Source organism: Seriola aureovittata, chromosome 1 (genome assembly GCF_021018895.1).
Source record: "Seriola aureovittata isolate HTS-2021-v1 ecotype China chromosome 1, ASM2101889v1, whole genome shotgun sequence".
NCBI classification, from domain to species: domain Eukaryota; kingdom Metazoa; phylum Chordata; class Actinopteri; order Carangiformes; family Carangidae; genus Seriola; species Seriola aureovittata.
In genome coordinates this window covers 2,913,060-2,932,124 of record NC_079364.1, presented here as the reverse complement: position 1 = coordinate 2,932,124, position 19,065 = coordinate 2,913,060, and the positions used below count along the sequence as shown (strand labels likewise).

The 19,065-nt window shown below is 43.1% G+C and overlaps 1 protein-coding gene across 1 annotated transcript in view; it reads left to right on the top strand.

The window, feature by feature from the left end:
- The window catches only part of luzp2 (leucine zipper protein 2), a 134,689-nt gene that overhangs the window by 96,149 nt on the left and 19,475 nt on the right, over nt 1-19,065 (top strand). Inside the window, exons 6-7 of the mRNA XM_056383919.1 lie at nt 4,735-4,797; nt 15,924-15,986. Coding sequence (XP_056239894.1) covers nt 4,735-4,797; nt 15,924-15,986 — 126 coding nt within the window. The remainder of the gene's footprint in view (nt 1-4,734; nt 4,798-15,923; nt 15,987-19,065) is intronic.

Here is a 19,065-nt window from a genome sequence, read left to right as displayed (position 1 = left end):
CTTCGCGTCATGGCAGTGTTAGTCGTGCGTTACCACATTTGCACTTGTTAATGTTAATGTGGGAAAAATAACTTGACCAGAAAAAAAAAAAAGAAAAAGAAGAAGAGTTGGTTTCTGACACTTCACACTAAAGCTAAAAGGATCCCACACTGATGTGTGTGGAGTGGTGTGAAAGTTGACCTAGATGGACAAATCAACACTCACTCAGGGCTGTCGACACATCAGCACTTTATAATGTGTGAAAATAACTCCGGTGAGTTGAGTCAGATCGACATTTTTTGAGTGTTGAAGTCTTTCAAATGGTGAGTGACCGCAGTCATGGGACAGTGATGAAGACCTTGAGAGAGAGAGAGAGAGAGAGAGAGAAATTTTACAACCTATTTTTGTTCAGTTGCATTTTTCTAAATGGAAAAAAAAAAAAAGAAAAAAGGGCAACGTGCAAAATGTAAAAAATGTTCCTTTAAGTCCAAGTCCAGAGACTGACAGCGCTGCAGGAATAACGCGTTACGACATACGCGGCTCAGTGTATCACATTTTGCATAATGTGCTGTGACATACAAGCTCCACGGGATCTCATTTTAACTCTGAGTATGTCCCGGGGCTAAACTATGTCATGCTTTATGACAGCTGCCAGTTCTACATGTCCTTGAATGGTGGTCGCTCTGTAGGGGCGTGAGGAGGTTCAGCTGTGTGGAACTGATACTCGGACGGTTTTGCCTCATTAATCACACACAAAAAACTTCCATCCCAGCTTATTACCTTTGATCAGTGTGCATGTGATGCGTGTGCACAGTGTACAGGTGTGTGCAGATGGGAGTGAGACTTGAATTGCAAATGAAAGACAGAATTATGTGAGACCATGTTAGTAAAGTTCCTGTTTTTCAACGAATAAATAAGACGTAAATCAGCTTTTTTTGTAACAATTAAGAAGCACACTGCAGTTTTGATGTTAGAGATTTTATTTATTTTATTTCCCTTTTATTTATTCAGGTGAATCACATTGAGATAGAAATCTCATTTTCCTGAACGTACGTCTTGCCCCCGGACCGGCACGTCGTGACACCAGATGCTGTACGAACACTGCTCAGTGATGAAATGGCCAATTTGACTTTGATATCCATTAAGTGGAAACAAGACAGACTCTACAGCCAGCTCTGTGAGGCTGTGTGTACGGCGCCGCGCTGCTAGCATGGCTAAAAAAAAAAAAAGACAAATTGGTGATTGTAAGTATATACAGATGAAGCTGCGTCGTGAATGGTTGCCATCAAGCATTAAATTGTCATCACGGTCAGGATGTGGCATGACACAGAGCGAGGATTGTGGAAGTGGTCACATCATTTATAAGTAGATGTTGAGGGCCAGCTGGTGGATGCACCCCCCCCCCCCCCCCCACCCCCCCTCTGTGTCCAAACTGTCCCTGTGGATCGCAGCCAAATCATCACTGAGAAACGCTGAGCTGTCTCCAGCATCAAGCAGCAGATCAACCATCAGGGCGCCGCCACATCAGAGCCAGACGTGTTATCTCCACCTAAATGAATTTATTGTGCCATTTTGAAACCATAAGTCCTTATGGCCGCGTTGCATTTTCATTTTTTACAAATACAAACAAACTTTCTTCACTTGCACTGGAGCCAAAACCAAAAAACAAAAAGAAAGAAGCATGGACCGGGGCTGATTCTGAAGGAGCGGACAGACACACAGTGTCTGAAATGTGGTGCAATGAATAATACTCTGTTGAAAACAATAGGAAACGAATGTGGCTGTCAGTCGTCCTGAGTATTCCCCAGTCTGTGGTGTTAGATCTGTTTTTCTTCTACGTTTGATTAATGAAAACTGTGCAACAGCTCGTTGCAGATTTGGTTTTAAAACATCCTCCAGAATCCCAAAAGAAATTTGCATCATACCGTTAATCCTCTGTTGTTGTCCTCTAGTCAGAAAGTTTGAGCTGCTGTCTCAAGTTTTAATTGACAGTTCACACAGTCCTTTTATATCGTGTCACTGTTTGTTCCTAATTTCGAGATTGGTACAAACACCTTTCTCATCTCTGTTACAAAGCGAACATAACAGATTGTATTTGATTTCACTCAGTTCGTTTGAGATTAGTCGTTTCTAACAAAGCGCCTCACGTCTTCCAGAACCGTCTGCGGTTGTTTTGTGATGTTGACTGTCGCACTGTGCCGTAGCGAGTTAACTGTTTGCAGCCCGGACCTCCTGTCATCTGCCACGTGGATCGTCCCCTCTTGTCCATGTGCCTGCCACACAGCAAACACTGCGAGGAGGTTTTCCGGTCCGTTCATCGGTGCCGTCAGGAGATTTACTGCCTTTTCGAAAAGCCCAGCAAAAACTACAAGTCTTGGCAGAGCTCAGGACCACCCTCCTGGCACCCAACACCATGCTGTTTCAAAGTCTGTTAGATCACGCTCTGAGCCTTTACACTGTAATCCCTTCACATGCAAAACAAAGTGTGGAGAGGAAGTTGCTGATGGATGCACTTGTTTATGTAGCGAAACATATGTGGTGTATAAGAAGAGGAAGGGGCAGATTCATCTGCAGGGCCGCGGGGTTTCGGGTGTTCTTGTCACCGCGCTCAGTTTCCCTGAATGAAAGATGAATATTCATTGTTCCTGCACAAGTTCTGCTGGATGGGTTTGAAGAATAGACCATCAGCCACAGGTAATTAGCTCATTGATAAACTCATTAAGAATTTTAAATGTGATGTTGATTCGATGGAAAGCGTTAATAAATCTGCACTGGCTGCTGTGATGAAGCCGCATCTAATCACATTTGTTTCTTTAGATGAGACGGAGGTGGTAGACGTTTAGTTACGCAACAGTGGAAGTAGTTTCCTGTCAATAATCCAATGTCATGTGATCACCTTTTAGGTTTTCCTCAGCCATCAGGATCATTTTAATGCCACCCCCCCCAGTCCGTCGGTGAACACACATTTTAAAAGAATGGAGAGAAAATCCTCTTCGCACGACTTCTCATCAAACAGCATGTGATAGCAAAGATGTAACAGCTGAGTGTGTGTTAACACACAGCTCCTCCCTTTATTTTTTTGCAGCTACAACTTAACTTTGATTTGACAGATGTTCTCGGCAGCAGTTCAAACATGCTTGAAGCGTGACACATGAAAGCGTGTGTATACATGTAGGTGTGACGTGGATTTTGCAGCTTTTGTTTTTTCTTTGTCGGGGTTTTTTTCTTTGTTGCACATTATGTTGTATTTCTCTGCACAGTGTGTTCTCTTTCACCTGGTAGTTTTCTCTCTCTCTCTCTTTTCACAGTAATAACATCTCTGAGACAGTCCATCTAGTTTTAAATCGCAGCAGAGAAACGACCTTCTCTTAACTGCACAAGCCGGAGACTGTTCAACTGTAGTTCTCTTAGACCCTAGTGAAGCCTTCGTCACGGTTGATGGTGCAGTTTTATTGGCTCGTCCTGACGAGCCGATGCGTACTTCGGGTTAAGCGTTAAGTTGCTTTAGGGCCAATCTTACTCACAGATCATTGTCAATTAAAAAACGGGAAATTCCTTCCTTTCCCGACGCTGTTATCACCTTCAGGTCTCGTTCTCCTCCGTCCTTACATCCCGTCTCCTGACTGTCTCATTTGCCCACTTCCTTTTAAATATATCGTAGTGCATTTTACTTAAATTGAGATTTGACTGGGACCAAAGGCGCTGTGTTATAGATACATGTTTAACCAGGGGTGTCTGAGTGGAGACATGGTGCTGAGTTTAAGGAATTTACAAAAGAAAGAAGAATTCAGAAATATTTTCAAATCTCAATTTTGAATTTAGAAATTGTTGTACTTGTTGTTATATGTGGCAGTGGTTCTTGAAATTGGGTCTGAGGACCCTCAGGGGTCCTTGAGGTGGTTCCTTGGGGTCCCCAGCAAAAAGGGGAGTAATTTATGTTCCCTATTATTGCATCCATAAGTAAAACAAAGACAGAATATGTGACTATTTCTCCTACAGGTTTCAAACACTTTCTGTTAAAGCAAAAATCTCATCAGATGAGGGACCCTGGGACAAGATCTTATCAAATGGGGGCCCCGTGGGGTAATTGTGTCAGTAGGGGCCCTTGATGTGAGAAGGTTTGAGCCACCACTGATGATATGGCACCTGGTAATCAGAGTAGTGCAGTTCTGCTTTCAACAGCTGTTTTTATTTATATATTTTTTTCAAAAAACAAAATATTTACATCCACTAGTGACCGTGAGAAGATCATTAATGCATGAGCACATTTCATGTAAATGAATGTAGCAGACTGCACTGCTCTGTAAGTATAGGATCATTCTTGTGCCTCCAGATTGTCTATAAAACCGTAGCGAGGGTGTTAACTGGCACCAAACACCGAGACCCTCTGACCCTCTGTTCTGGCGTCTCTCCGCTGGCTGCCAGTCAAAAGATTTTAAGGCTTTACTGATCACGTTTTAAAGTTCAGTGGGGGTCTGGCACCGAGCTACATTTTCTGACCTTTTTAGATGCCTGCGAGGCCGAGTGCACTCTCAGATCCTCAAACCGGAGGGGGGGGGGGGGGGCTCCTGACTTCTCCTCAGTCTGGTCTGAAATCGAGACGCAGAGCTGTCAGAGCTCGCTGCACGGCCAAACACCCCCGCCGGAGAAAACCTGAGGCCCGCTGAGTCAATACCGCCTTTTTATGAAGCAGCAAAAAAATGCAACTCAAAGACGCCAACGACATCACTTCTTTGTCTCTTCTCTCTTTTTCAGAACAAGAGCCTGAAAAACAAACTGCTCTCGGGCAACAAACTTTGTGACGCCTATGCTGAAGAGGTAAGGGTGTTTAATTAGCACGTTCCATTTTTATCACAATTATAATCAGTTTTCAGCTCCAGCTACTTAATTGCTCATTGTTCATGAAGTAGTTGCAATTCCTGCTCAGATACTGAAGGCGGGTTTTGTTCTCCTGTGAGTAAACAACATTAATAAAATACAAATTATAACATAAACACGTTACTGTCAGTTTTACTGTATTTATAATAATCTGAGGATTCAGTTTTGTCCTGTTCATTCAAATTAAATTAAGTCATTCATCATGATATTGATCATTTATTGTAACTGTAATTGGGGGAAACACAGTGAAAGGTTCACAGAAAGTCCCACTGAAGGTTAGAAAGAGTTCATCCCTCTCTCTCTCACTCTCCCACAAACACACAAACTTTCTCAGCTTTGTACGTCTGGTGAGTCTCGGATAAAAACTGGTCTTGAACAGCGAGTGCTTTGATGGCTGTATAGTGCAATCTGAGGGGCTCGGGTTGAAGCGAGAGCAGCTTCAAGTACATTTTGGCTGTCATTTTCTTTTTCTTTCTTTTTTTCTCTGCTGTCACTTCAGCTCTGCTGCCAGTTGTTATGGTCAGCGGCGTCCACCAGGTTCACATCCTTAGCGAAGCCTTGAGCTGAGCTTTCAACTGCTGCTGACCAACGCTCAGGCTGTAATTCAGCCACGCAAGATCACACAAGGCGGCGGGTCCTGCGGCCGTTTCCTGATGACATGTCCGAGTCAGTCGCAGCCGCTGCTGTGTAATCGTGGGCTCGGGCCTCAGCGGTTGCGCGGTCTGTGATTCCGAGCGTTTCCTGTATCCAGGCCACAGTATGTGGAATAACTTATAATTTTTGCAGTGTGGTGATGCAGACAGCTTGATAGATGGCAACCTTGGGAGTGGAGATGGAGATTTTTCTTTAGAAATTCCCTGGGCTAGACCTCCCCTACGGCAGCCGGCGCTTGTTTGATCAGTGATACAGAGGACATTACCAAGGTTTTTGAATGACAGAACAATTGCGTTTGCAGGTGTAGACAAGCAATTATGGAGCCTGGCAGGTATCAGAGACGGAAACTGTGACATTTGAGTCCCTTAAATTAATAATCTGTAACCTCAAATAAAAAAAGTTAAGTTTCTCTCACATCTTACCTCAGAAATGCCTCCAGCCCATTACAGACAGCCGCAGTCCCACCTCACTCGGAGGTTAGCCTCTTTCATGCACTTTCTTTCATCACCCTCTCTTTGAAAAACCTTAAACATGATGCTGTCGGTGTTTTCTGTCCAATTTGAGCAGCTCATAATTTAAAAAAACTGAGTGTGGAAAACACACTCAGTTGGAAGTTTATAAGAGAACACCTGGCTGAAAACCAAAGCGGTCTAATGCAACAGCTCTGCAATAAACCCTTCCTTGGTGACGGCCTGCAGAACCTGTTTCAGGGAGGTGGTCGATTCTCCTGTACGGTCATTTTGGAGGCTGTGGTTTGCGGTGCTGTTGAACTGTACGTTGACAGGTGTGTCTGTTATTAATATGTCCGCCCCGTTTACACCAGTCAGGGTAGAAACACCTCTGTGTATAATGCAACACAGTTCGACAGCACCACGAACAAGATCACGAAGTTGCATCAACAGCTCTCGGAGACATTACAGTGCACTGATCGTTAAAACCATCATGAAGACAGGATTTACTGCAAGACCATTGTGTCAGACTGCATTAGTTTTAACTAAGTGTACTTAATTAACTGGGAACGGGGCGTATTTAATCAGATGAATTCAAATGCAACACAGATTTATAAGCGCTTTTTCTATTTTGCTCCAGGACCTCAAAACATTTTCTTTCTTTTTTTTTATCCCAGTATATCTAAATCTACTATTGCTACAATAACTGAACACTATTATGTTGACTTACTGTATTAAATCATTTCAGGACATAAATTATTAATTTGAAGCTATGCATCAGAATTAACATAAGAATAAAAAAGACTTGCTTTTGTTCTGAGCCTGTAAAGCTCCTGGTCTAACAGCATCAGCAATGACGGACTAAAGCTCTGAATTAATAATAATAGCAATAATAATGTTGATAATAATAAGAAGAAGAAATAGAATACACACAATTAAAACACAACATTTTAAGAGCAGTGCATAAATGTGGAGTAAAGCCTGTATCATAGCTACTTAAAGGCTAAGGTGAAAGGTTTTCATCTTTCTTTTACAGACGTGCAGCGAGCTGAAGTGTGTTCGTGGCTCTCGGGCGTAATTGACAAAAGCTTCATCCCTGATTATCTTTCCTCTGCCGCTGGGAACCTTAAATAAATGAGCAGGGTCAATATATGAGGTGAAGGACTCGGTGACAGTCTTGCAAAGCTCAGCTAATATAATACAGGTGAATTTTCCCATGGTTACATCTTTTCTTTTTTTTTACACACGTCACCTCACATCAGCGGCGACACTGGCTCTGATAGTCGGCACGCCACAAACAGAATAAAGTGTTTGGAAGCTGTTGATGTTGGAAGAGCTTTTCATCGACCCTGACGTCTCCTCCAACACCCGAGGTTATTCTCCAGTTCCCGTTGAGACACACGCAAAGATTTGCGTTAAAATTACAGACCTCTTTCCGTCTACTAATCCTCCAGCTGAACATCCCTGACATTTAACCGGCCAGTTATCCAAGCCATCATCGCACATTCAAACTCTGAGATGATGATGGCACATTGGACCGAGCAGCCAAGTCTGATTATAACACTTCAGGAAAGACTTGGAAAGAGTACAGAGGCTATGAAGGGCTCCTGATTGAAGTTGTCAGCGGTCCACGCCGAGCCAGAATGTTCCCAGCGACAGGAGTGGAGACGACACGGCGACAAAATACGGCTGGTTGGCTTTTGTGCTTGTAGTTGACAATATCTCAGCAATCTCAGTAACACTGAGCTGTGTTCTTGCCCAGTGGTTCTTGTCTGCCTGATTATTTCCGCAGAGCTGTTATCAAGGTCAGTAGACTTCGAGTTCTTTAGGGAGCAAACAGCCACTAGAATTTTTCTTAGAACTCAGGTAGATGGAGGTCACTGTCTTCAATTCCCTTCAGGAGGCTGTAAAAGTTGGAGTAAATCAGCAAGAGGCACATTGTTCCACGGCCCCCTGCAACAATCCTGTAAAGTTATTTATGTTTAGAGGTTTAAAGGTCACAGGCTGAACCTGTGATCACACTGTAATTACCGCAGAGACACAGAAAGAGACGGATACTTAATCGCACATCGCTATTACATGTTAGTCCACGGGAAAGGGAGTAAACACACCACCTGTAATCATAGTAACTGTTGTTTATATATAATATCCGGCTGAAAACAATGTTTGTACGAGTATTTATTATTGATCTAAAGCACATTTCAGCGTGTCTCATGACATGTCGGCCGTGACATCAAGTGTTGAACCTACAACACGGTAATCTTCTCTTCATGCTTTCAATCTCTTCATCTTTTCAATTAAGACTTCCTCAGAGCTTTGAGTGAGCCAGAGTTTAAATAAATAAATAAATAAAAATGCTTGAGATAAAAATCTTTGAATCTTAAATCACATGCTTTGAAGCTTTGTCCAAGAGCTGAGATAAGGCCAGATCTTTTCATTTTTTATTTTTTGGGGGGTGAACTTTCTAAGCACAAGCACCTTTTGTTGCACATGATACATTTTAAGAGTAAGAGGAGTAAACAGCTGCTTTTTTTCTTTAATGCGCGGTTTGCATCCTCGTCTCGTGAAAAAAAAATTGGCTTTTCGGATTTTCCCGCATTGTATCTTTGGAACATGTTTTTATTTGGTGTGGTAATCGTTTTTTTTTTTTTAAGAAAGCTGCTTTAACTTGTGCTTGGCTTTCGCTTGCTTGTGTGAGGTGGAGGATCGAGGCTTTGTGCTCTTAATCTGTGTTGTGTGGTGAAAACTACTCGGCTAAAAAGGCGTGAAATTACATGTTAACGACAGTGTAAAAATGGTTGTATGGTTGTTGTTGCAGTAATATGCATGAACTGATCCTATATCCTCACTGACTGTAAAATTGATAACTTAGTAAGGTTGCCTGAGTTGTGACTATTACTCTGACAATAACAATAACAGCTGCTGAAGCATCTTCAAAATGCACAAACGTCTTTAAAGGTTTTATAATTCCTATGAGGAGATCTCAGATGTGTAGAGCAGGGCTGCAACAGATGATTCTTTTAATTATCAATTAATCAGCTAGTTCATTTAATTAATTAATCCATTAATTGTTGTAATCACTTTACAAGAAGAGTGAAAATTGTTTTAAAATATTATTTAAAACTCTGACAGTCCAAAACCCAAAGTTATCCAGTCGTTTACAATTACAATACAACAGCTAATTTATTAAATTGAAAAGCTAGAGCCAGAGAGTATAACTTGTCAAATGACTAATTGATTAATTGTTTCATCTCTAGTGTCGGAGGAAATCATTTTCTTAATTGACAACACCTGAATTGCAGGAATGAGGGTTCCCACACAAAGCGACCATGTAACTGCAAACTGACATTAGGTTGTTTATGTCCATCATGCCCGTATCTGAAATAATAAAAGTGCTCTGTGATTTATGTTTTAAGATTATGCTGCTTTAAAAAAATAAGAATAAAAAGTAATAATATTAATAATAATAATGTTTATTTATATAGCAGAAAATTACAAAGAATAAAAAAACAAAAACAAGATAAAAACAAAACAAAAACAGCAACACAATATAAGCAATGTAAAAAAATATGTGAAATATTTAAAGAGATTATTCAAAAGCTTTGTGAATTCAATCATTAGTTTTACCTCGTTTAAAAACCTTGTTATTTCACAGCTTCAGCTAAGACAAATCAAAGATGTGTCTTTGTGTCTCATTTCATGGTTGGATTGTGCAAACCCAGATTTATTTCAAAGTAAGACAGATGGAAACGCTTGTCCATGCCAAGATTCTCTATTTCATCTCAGAACCCGTTTGGAAAGACAATAGTGGAGCTGTGGATGTTCAGACGTGACCACATGCATGGAGAAAAGGTTACCAGTTAAAAAAAAAAAAAGAGTGTATCACAGACTTTAGCAAGTTCAGTCATGAAACTCGCTGGCAGGCGGCCACTGGCCTGACTCAGCTGTGCGTTTGTTCACTCCACCAGTCACAAACACTTCACAAATACAGCAGTCCATTCAAATTGGAGAGGAAGCTCGCCGAGCTCTTCGGGCCTGTGTGACTGTGTTTGAGCTAAACTTCCCTGCGCCACACGTCCGGCTCTTTTCTGCTCCTTCTGCGGCTCATCGGAAAAATGTCGTGCAACCTTCTCTGGACCAGACAGCCGATGTTCTCGGGGGAAACGTCTGATAGCTCAGAAACCCCCGAGTCAATGTCAAGGTTAAGACGGTTCTGAGGAGGAGCTCATCTTTTCCTCGAGAGCATGAATTTATCACCTCTTTGCTGTTTTGTCAAATTTATGACGCCGGCTGCGCAGTTATCACTTGGATGAAGGGTGTTTGTTACATTTCAGTATTTCAGCTCTGTTATCACTGGAATTACATTTCATTCTGGCATCAGGATTTTATTTTATACCTGAACCTTATGCAGATGAAATATAATACACGGGATTTGGGAGGATTTGCTGTAATGACAGATTTCAAGGTGAATGGCCTCGTGGAATTAATTCTGCAGGGCTGTTTTGAAAGGAGCAGCGTGCCATTATCGCCGTGTTGTATTTTGCTGCAATTGAACCATGTAGGAAACAGATCACACGAGCCTTCAGTAATGAGACATCAGTTATTTTACTAAATGTTCCTCTCTTTCATTTATTAATAGATGTACGTGTGTGTGAGAGAGAGAGAGAGAGAGAGCACCAACACCATCTTACTCGTCATTAATTAATTAATACATTAACAGTTTAAAATGACCTGCGTGTGGTTTATACATAAGTTAGAATATCAGATTCTGAGGTTGGTGTCGTTGTGTTTATTTTTTTTGACATTTTATAGACAAAACAATCAAACAGCAGAAATATCAACAACAGTAGTTCTGTAGTAGTTCTGTCTACAGTATGTATTAGACTGGAGATGGTAAGATTATATAAGAAGCAGGGGAGATGTTATAGCCACTGACATGTCTCGTCATGTATGTCCTACTCTATCTCTCCCTGTGTGCATCTCCGAGCCCGAAGACATGCATTCGTTTTCCTGTCCTATCAGGAAGCAGCAAAGAGGTGACATGTAGCACTTAAGCTATTCGTGCAAACGGCCAATCATTGCAAAGCGTAAACTCGTGCAGATTACAGGTCAGGAGCTTCAGTTAATGTTCGCATCAGACAATCAGAATAAGGACAAAATGTGACGAGCTGGTTTGAGTGTTTGTGAAACTGCTGATCTCCTGGGATTTTCCCACACAAGAGTTTTTTACTCAGAATGGTGAGAAAAACAAAAAAAAACAATCCAGTGAGCGACTGTCCTGTGGACAGAAACGCTGCCTTGATGACAGAGGTCTGAGGAGAACGGGCAGACTGTTTCAACCTGACAGGGAGGCAGCTAACCACTCTTTACCACCGTGGCGAGCAGGAAAGCATCTCGGGGGGGGGGGGGGGGGGGGGGCAACATGTCAGACCCCGGAGGTGGATGGGCTACAGCAGCAAGAGACCACCTCGGTTTCCACTGCTGTCAGACAAGAACAGAAATCTGAGGCTGCAGTGGACACGCGGTCGCCTGAACTGGACAGCTGAAGACTGGAAGAAAAAAAACGTGGCCCGGTCGGATGGATCATGAAATGATGGAACCAATCTTTCCTTGTGTCAACAGCCCAGGCTGCTGCTGCTGCTGCTGGTGTGATGGTGTCAGGAATGTTTCACTTCAGGCCCCTGAATATCAGTTTGAAAGCCACAGTCTGTGTGAGTGTGAGTGTGTTACTGACAATGTTCATCCCTTTATGGCCACATTACCATCTTCTAATGGATACTTAAAGCTGGGGCGGGCCGATAAAACGATAGCAGAGAACTATCACGAAATTAGGACTGAAAAGGATTTTTGATTTTAATCATGCATATCTGATCATACTTTGAATGTCTGTACCTCAGAGTTTCTAAATGCTCTGCTGTGTGGCAATATAAAAATAAATATAATAAACAGTTTAAAACCACAGTCGACATGTGGCCCAGCCCTGCGTCCAGCACGATGACGCTCCACGTCACAAAGCAAAGGTCGTCTCAAACCGGTTTTGTCGACACGATAATGACTTCCCCTAGTCAGCAGACCTGAATCCGGTAAACGCCTCCGGGATGTGGGTGGAACAGGAGATTGGCAGCATGAATGTGCATCTGACAAATCTGCAGAAATGATGCGCGACGCAACACGGAGCAGAATCTCAAAGGAGAGTTTTTTCCAGCACCTTGTGGAATCCACGGCAGGAGGAAGCGAGGATGTTTAGAGAGCAAAGGGAGGAACCACCCAGTGTTTGTGTAGTGTTTCTAATAAAGTTCTTGGAGAGTAAATGTAGTTAAATGCCATGTAATATTAAAATGGCTCATGACTCATCCAGGAATCAGAAATCAGTATTCAAAGCGAGGGTTTTCTACACGTATGAATGTTTGATGTTTGGTCGCTTTAATAATTTGTTGTTTGGGGAGATGATGTATTCTTCCAGCCTCAGTGATGTATCCTACAATACAATTAGTTCTGTGCAACGTGGAGAATACAAGAGCAGAGCCTTAAAATAAAACAAACGTACTGCTGTGCTGTTCTACTCCATTCACTACCCGTACTGAATAAATCAGATTATCCTGACTGAAATGATGGAAATAAAATATATACTCAGAGTGAGTACGCTTTGGCCGCCCGCCAGTCACCGGTCTGCCTCAGCTCGCACGCTTCAGCCAATCAGACACACTCCACAAATAGGGCAATCTGTTTAAACGTGGGGGGGGTGGGGTGTAAGCAGGTCTGTGGTGCTGCTGTGAATGCTCATACATAAGTGCATGTTGAGGACGTCTGGACACTTTGCACACCCGCCACCTCGTCACGTCATGTCACCTGTTTACGTCTCTGCTCTCATGTGAGCTGGAGCAGTTTTCCCTGTTCTCTCACCGGGAGGATTCATGGTACAGTGAGCTACAGGCACAAACCAGGGTCTTTGTCTTCGAGGAATGAAAAACCCGGAAGAGACAAAAACACTTTGAAAACGACTGTGCAATGAAAAGAGAATAGAAATATAGAAAGGTATCAGTATAATTAATAAACTGATAAACAAACGCCGGCCTGATAGTTGAGGGGAATTGTAAGAAATGTGTCAAACCCGCAGAAAATTACCACCCAACTTTGTCGTTCCCCCTCAGCGCTAATGGGAGCATTTTAGCCTCTTTAAGCTCGTTGTTTTGGTTTTTGCAGCCACAGCGTCACCACTCTCCAGCCGAGGCAGTAAACTGTTTCCCCCTCCAATAAACCCGCTGTTCGCTTCCTGCCCATCACCCAAAGACATGTAGACATAGTTAGCGCCTAGCTGGTGAACATCAGCATTTAGCAGCTAAAGAGTCAGATATTATTTGCAGGAGTTGATGCAGATGAAAACGAAAGCTAAAAAGAAAGGTAGAAGCGAACATTAGAGGAAGTATTGGCTGCGTAAAGAGGCAACTGCCATATCAACTTTATAAAGAGTATATATGACAAATAATAGATAGCTACACACAAAACTGTGAGTTATTAGCAGAGTTAGTTCAACTGACACTAAACAAGAGAGAAAGAACGACAAAAACAGCGTTCCACATATGTCATAATATCAAGAGAGCGAATCCATCCAGAATCTCTCATCCTTTGATTTTCTGATCTTGTCATTAATGATAAATAAGTAAATGATCCAAGCAGAACGTAAGTGTGAAAGAAACACGTGTCTGTCCTCGGTGCAGCTTGAAACCCGAACAGGACGAAGACCGTCAGTGACAGATTTCATGAATGTTTGGCAAGAGCTTTTAAAAACACTGTGTCGCTGTATTTGGTTTAGTGTGGGACTGTTTGAGATGATTATTTGACGGTGAGCAGCAGAGAGGCGGACAGGAAACACGGGGGTGAGAGAGGAAGGTTCCCAGCCGGAGTCGACCGCGGTGCGTCCTGTTTAATGTGGCGTGTGCTGTGACCATCACAGCGACCGCAGCGCTCCAGTTTGTGAACTGTTTGAAATGCAGGACCCGCCCCTCGCAGGATTTAAACCCTCACGGGCAACAAGAGAGAGGCCGAGGAGACGGCGCGCATGATTTATTCTGAGTAAATAATGGGCCGACGCTTCGGCGGTTGTGAGGGCTCAGCACTTTTTAGAGATTCAGGTATTTGCATTTATAAGTTAACACTCCACAGCGTGCGACTCCGTGGCCTCTTCATGACTCATTCAAGCAGCAGCAAGTGTCTCAAAAGTGGCACTTTACTGATTCAAACCAAATTAATTTGTTCATTTTATGACCTGGGCGACAGTAAAAAAAAAAAAAAAAAAAACAAACTTAACCGTTAAGTGGAAAATGTTGGAGTGAGTCAGAGTTTTACAGTTAACTCTGTCTTTATTAAACCTTACAGCAGCAGGTGGCGGGTCGATAGTCAAACCTCCAAACTAGTCGTTACTGTGAGTAACGTGAGTAACGCCTTTTTATCCATCTCATCCATGTTGCTGAACTTTGTGACGTTTGAGTCCGATGCTTCACGTAGGTCGTGATTTATTTGTTAAATGTATCATACGTAACTTTTCTGCATTAAAATTTCTAATGGCTTGATCCAGGGTTTTATACTGAGTTAAGTTGTGTTACTTGAATTATTCGAAATGTCTGGAGCAATTTTCAAACCCAAAGAAATGTGTTATTTAAACCGAGGTGACGAGGTGCGTTTGATTCGGTCGCCTGTCTGTGCCCCCCTTCGTCTTTGTGGCTTTTTTACCAGACAACTGACTTTTTATCCAGTTTTAAGCCACAATTCTTACAAATAATCATTTAGATCTTGGTCATTTTTAACAGTTTATTTTAACCAGATGAAGGATTTTAAGTCATCAGACGTCTGGATCTGAAGCTATCAGCGGCGACTCGGCTCGCAGCCTCTCGAGGACGGTTTTTAATGTGAAACTGCTTTATTCAGTTTTTGTTTTAGTTTTTTATTTGTTTTGGAGAGGAGGACACCTCTGTGGACACATCAGCTGGTGAAGACAACAACTCCCACATCACCAAACACTGTCATTTGTTATTGTTTTGAATGAAGGACCCCTAGCTGCAGAAAATCACACACCATCACACTTTGTCACATTCAGCTTTTTTTCCACCTCGGCCCCTTTTGTTATTTTCTGTTTGTTTTTTGGTTTTTGTTGTTGTTGCAGAATGTGGACTGTGTTTCCTGTCATGTTTTTATATGTGTAAATTGAAAATGCACGAACAAACACGTGGATGAAAACACAGTTAGAGATGGAGGCAGAGTTGATGCAGTAGACGGATTGACAGAGAGATGAGTTCAAAATGAGTCAAGGCAGTTTCATTTGCACATTAATTCATCGCAGATACAAGGCTTCATAATGGCCACGGTATGAAAAACATTTTCACATCTCGCTCAGGGACACGGTGAGGAAAACTTTCATGCTTGCACGCAGTGTTCATGCTCACATCATGAGCAGCTCTGAGGGTGGCTGTGTATCGAGCTATCGAGGAGTCGGCCTCCGTGCTCCATGTGCCCACTGATGTGCAGCAGCAGAGCGGTCACTGTACGTCCGGGGGCGGCAAAAAGAAGAACCGCTCTGTGTGTGTGTGTGTGTGTGTGTGTGTGTGTGTGTGTGTGTGTGTGTGTGTGTGTGCGCTGCTAAACGAAGACAGACAAGATCCCAGCTGTAACCTGCATGTGTGTGGTGATGGTGGTGGTAATGTGTGTAGTGGGAGTGAGAATTCAGGTTTAGACAGTGGGCAAGAAGCCAGTGCATGACTGCATCATTGTGTGGACTATGCAGTTCAGTGAAGGGGAGATTTGATATTTTCTTCCTCTCGATAGGGCCTTGCTTTAAGCCACAGCTTTGCCCAGGGAACACTCACAAAGGACTCTTCTGCTGCAGCTGGCAGAATCCTGCTACGTGATCTAAAACCAATTTCGCTATTTGAATAAGCTAACACTTATTTCCTTATCTTCTCCTTGCAGTCCAAAAAAATCCAGGCTCAACTGAAAGAACTGCGGTACGGGAAAAAGGATTTAATTTTTAAGGTAAGCTCAAACTGAAGGGGGGGGGGGGTTGGCTTTATAGTAGCTCCAGACCATGAGTAAACAGGTACTTCAGAACACCTTGAAAGGATGATCCCATCACACAAGGTACTCCAATTAATTCAGTCTTCAATTACAAAGTCCCTTCCAGCAAGGCAGTGGCCTGCAAAATCAATTGGCCGGCGCTTAGTCCACATACTGCTAAGTCCTGTCCTCTGCCCCCTCGCATTGCAAGGACTGAATGTTCTTAGATGTGAGTGCTCACGTAATATTTATTGACATTTACTGATACATGGGTTTGACCTTTCAGGTCTTGTTTGCCGTGTTAAAATGTCAGTCGACATTTCTGCCACAATGCCGGTTCTTAAATGTATGTTTTGATCCTTCGGACCCGTCATTCCTAAAGCTCTGTCAGACATAAATGAATAAAAAGGACTCAGCCCCCCCAAGACTGAATTTTATGTTTGTAGCCCAGCGCCTGAATACATTGTCCCTAGATGTCCTGTTCCTTGTTCTATTTCTAGCCTGCGAATGACGGATGCATTGACTTGTTTGCTCGGTGTCACTGCTCGTAAATCGCTGTCTCTAAATTGCATCAGTCACTCACACAGAGCGGCGTTACTGCTCGGTGTTACCAAACGCTCGACGTGGACGTGTAAACATTACGCTTTTTCAGATCTGCAGAGGGATAACGATAATGTGCTCGTACTCTCTGTCTTGTAAAAACAGTCATCTTAGAGAGATGACAGGCAGTCTGCTTTTCCTCCGATGGAAAGGTCAGAGGGAAATGCATCATGTCCCTGTGACCCCCCCCTCCCTCTAGCTATTCCTGAAAACTCATCTGTATTCCCCATATGCTGTGATCAAAAGCCCAGCTGGGGATGAGGGAGCAGGAAGTAGAGGAGAGTCACTCAAGTTACGGAAATGTCATCAGCCTCACGGGGGGGGGGGGTGTCAGTCAAGGCACCTTGACTGGGAGGCAATTGAATTGGTTATGATGGCTGTTGTGCCCTATCAAAGCAGAATGTCACGGTGCTACAGCACTACAAGCCCACAAGACTGAAGACCAAACAAAATCAAGACGCCTCAAAACCTAATTATTTTATCCTGGGAACCAGTGCGCCTTTCTTCCGACTGACAGGTAAGGTAATGAAAGAAAGGAAGATAAAGAAAAACTTGTGAAACCATAAGAAGAGAAAAGGAGCCTGTTTGACAAAATGCAACAATGCAGATTCACAGAATGAGGTTCTCCCTAATCCTCGAAGTATCAGACGTGGAGCCGGTGCTGTCGGTGTTTTCTTCTTCCATTAATAGTCGTCAGATTTGAAGGACAACGTAAAAAAAACAGACCCGACTCTGTGAATCCAAACCATGCGGTCCCGGCTCTAAACTGTAAACATTACACAGAGGAAGGTTTCCCCTTCACTTTGCTCAGCCGCAAGATTAAAAACTTTAGAGGGACTGACACCGCCCTCCCTGCCGTTTCCCCCACGAGACAATATTTTTTTTCGCAGAAGGAGCCGAACACAAGCCCTCACATCTTCCTCTCTCCGCCAGTCCACTTTTAAAATTCACCCCTGGAGCTGTTTCTCCTGCAGCTGAGAGAAAGAAACAGAAGAGAAAAATGACGAGTTGATGTAGCTGCATGCCTCGTCTATCAGAGTGGCTGGTACCCCGCTGACCCCTCACCTTTATAATGGACTCAGCAGCAGAAATATGGCGCTTTAGACTCCGAGGCACCGGCCCTGAAACTCTACATTTCTGGGTCAGCGGCCGTGCGCCCGCGATCCTCCGAGGACTCTGCACTGATGATGCTCTCTGTAATAGAAGGATAGATAGAGTACTTCAATTAATCCCAAAGGGAAATTACAGTAACGGCTCTTTATTGTAATGCTGCACACAAACACAAAGTCTGGATCCTTTGGAAGACAAACGAAGAGCCAGCTGCTTTTTCTTCTTTCTGTGCGCTTGTGAGTCAATCCAGCCTGGAGACATAATTATTCAGAGTTCGACACTTTCTTCAACTCAGAACTTGGTGTTGTTTTGCAATATTTTCTTCTGAATCCAACACGTAAACATATGGAGAAATGTTTAGGGCAGCTCAAAGTACAACACTTTGCATTCTGAACGTCGCATTCAACGTCCGCCGCCAGTAATTTAATGGCGAATATTTAATATGTCGCCCATCACTTTAAAATGGGGCTGTTTTTTTTATCAGTACCCTTCAGTATCCTTTATGTTTCTGTCTATCAGGGAATACTTTCATTTACCATTTGCCACGAAGAGATTATACACAAGCCTTTTGTTTCCATGATTAAAGAACCAGCTTTATTACTTTTGGATTCCCTCTCGAGCAACGTCCGGCAGCTACGAATGACTTCGTCCCAAACTCCCTGTGAAAGAAAGACAAAAAAAAAAAGAAAAAGACCTTCAGAGAGCGAAGATCTGATTCTTCAGCTTCTTTGAAGAAAAACCCACAGAGGTGAATGTTGCCCTTTCCTCGACTTTCACTGCGTGACTCATCTGTCGCTGAAAACTTTGCACATCATTTCAGCTGCTCCCCCCCACCCCCCCCACCCCCCCGGTGAGAGGTACAAGTGACAGTCGTGTTCATCAGAATTACCGCTCTGCTGGCAGGATTCACGGCGAAGATGTGATGAAACCTGGCGAACGTGCCAAGTGTCCCAAAAAAAAAAACTGGCCCGAGGTGCAACATAAGTCTAGAGAAGTAACCGAGCAACAGCCTCAGCGCCCATCTCTGAAACTTGCAGAGATTGTTGTCGCCGTTGACCTTGGGTGCTTCAGAATTTAAGTCCGTGCACTTCATCATTTTTGAGAGGCCAGGAAAAGACGCCCCAATAAAAGTTCACGGCTCCCAGTCCATCAAGCGAGCGTCCTGCAGAGGCTTGGTGCGGATTATCCCGGTGCAGAGTTCTCTTTTCTTCTTGATGATGAATTTATCTATAAGAGGAAGAAGAAGAGTTCTCGCAGGGAGTTCTGTTGATCCTCGTATGGAGTTTTTGGCTCATTTACTGAAAGAAAAAAAAGGCCTTTTGTGTTCAGGGATTAAACTCCAGCAGTG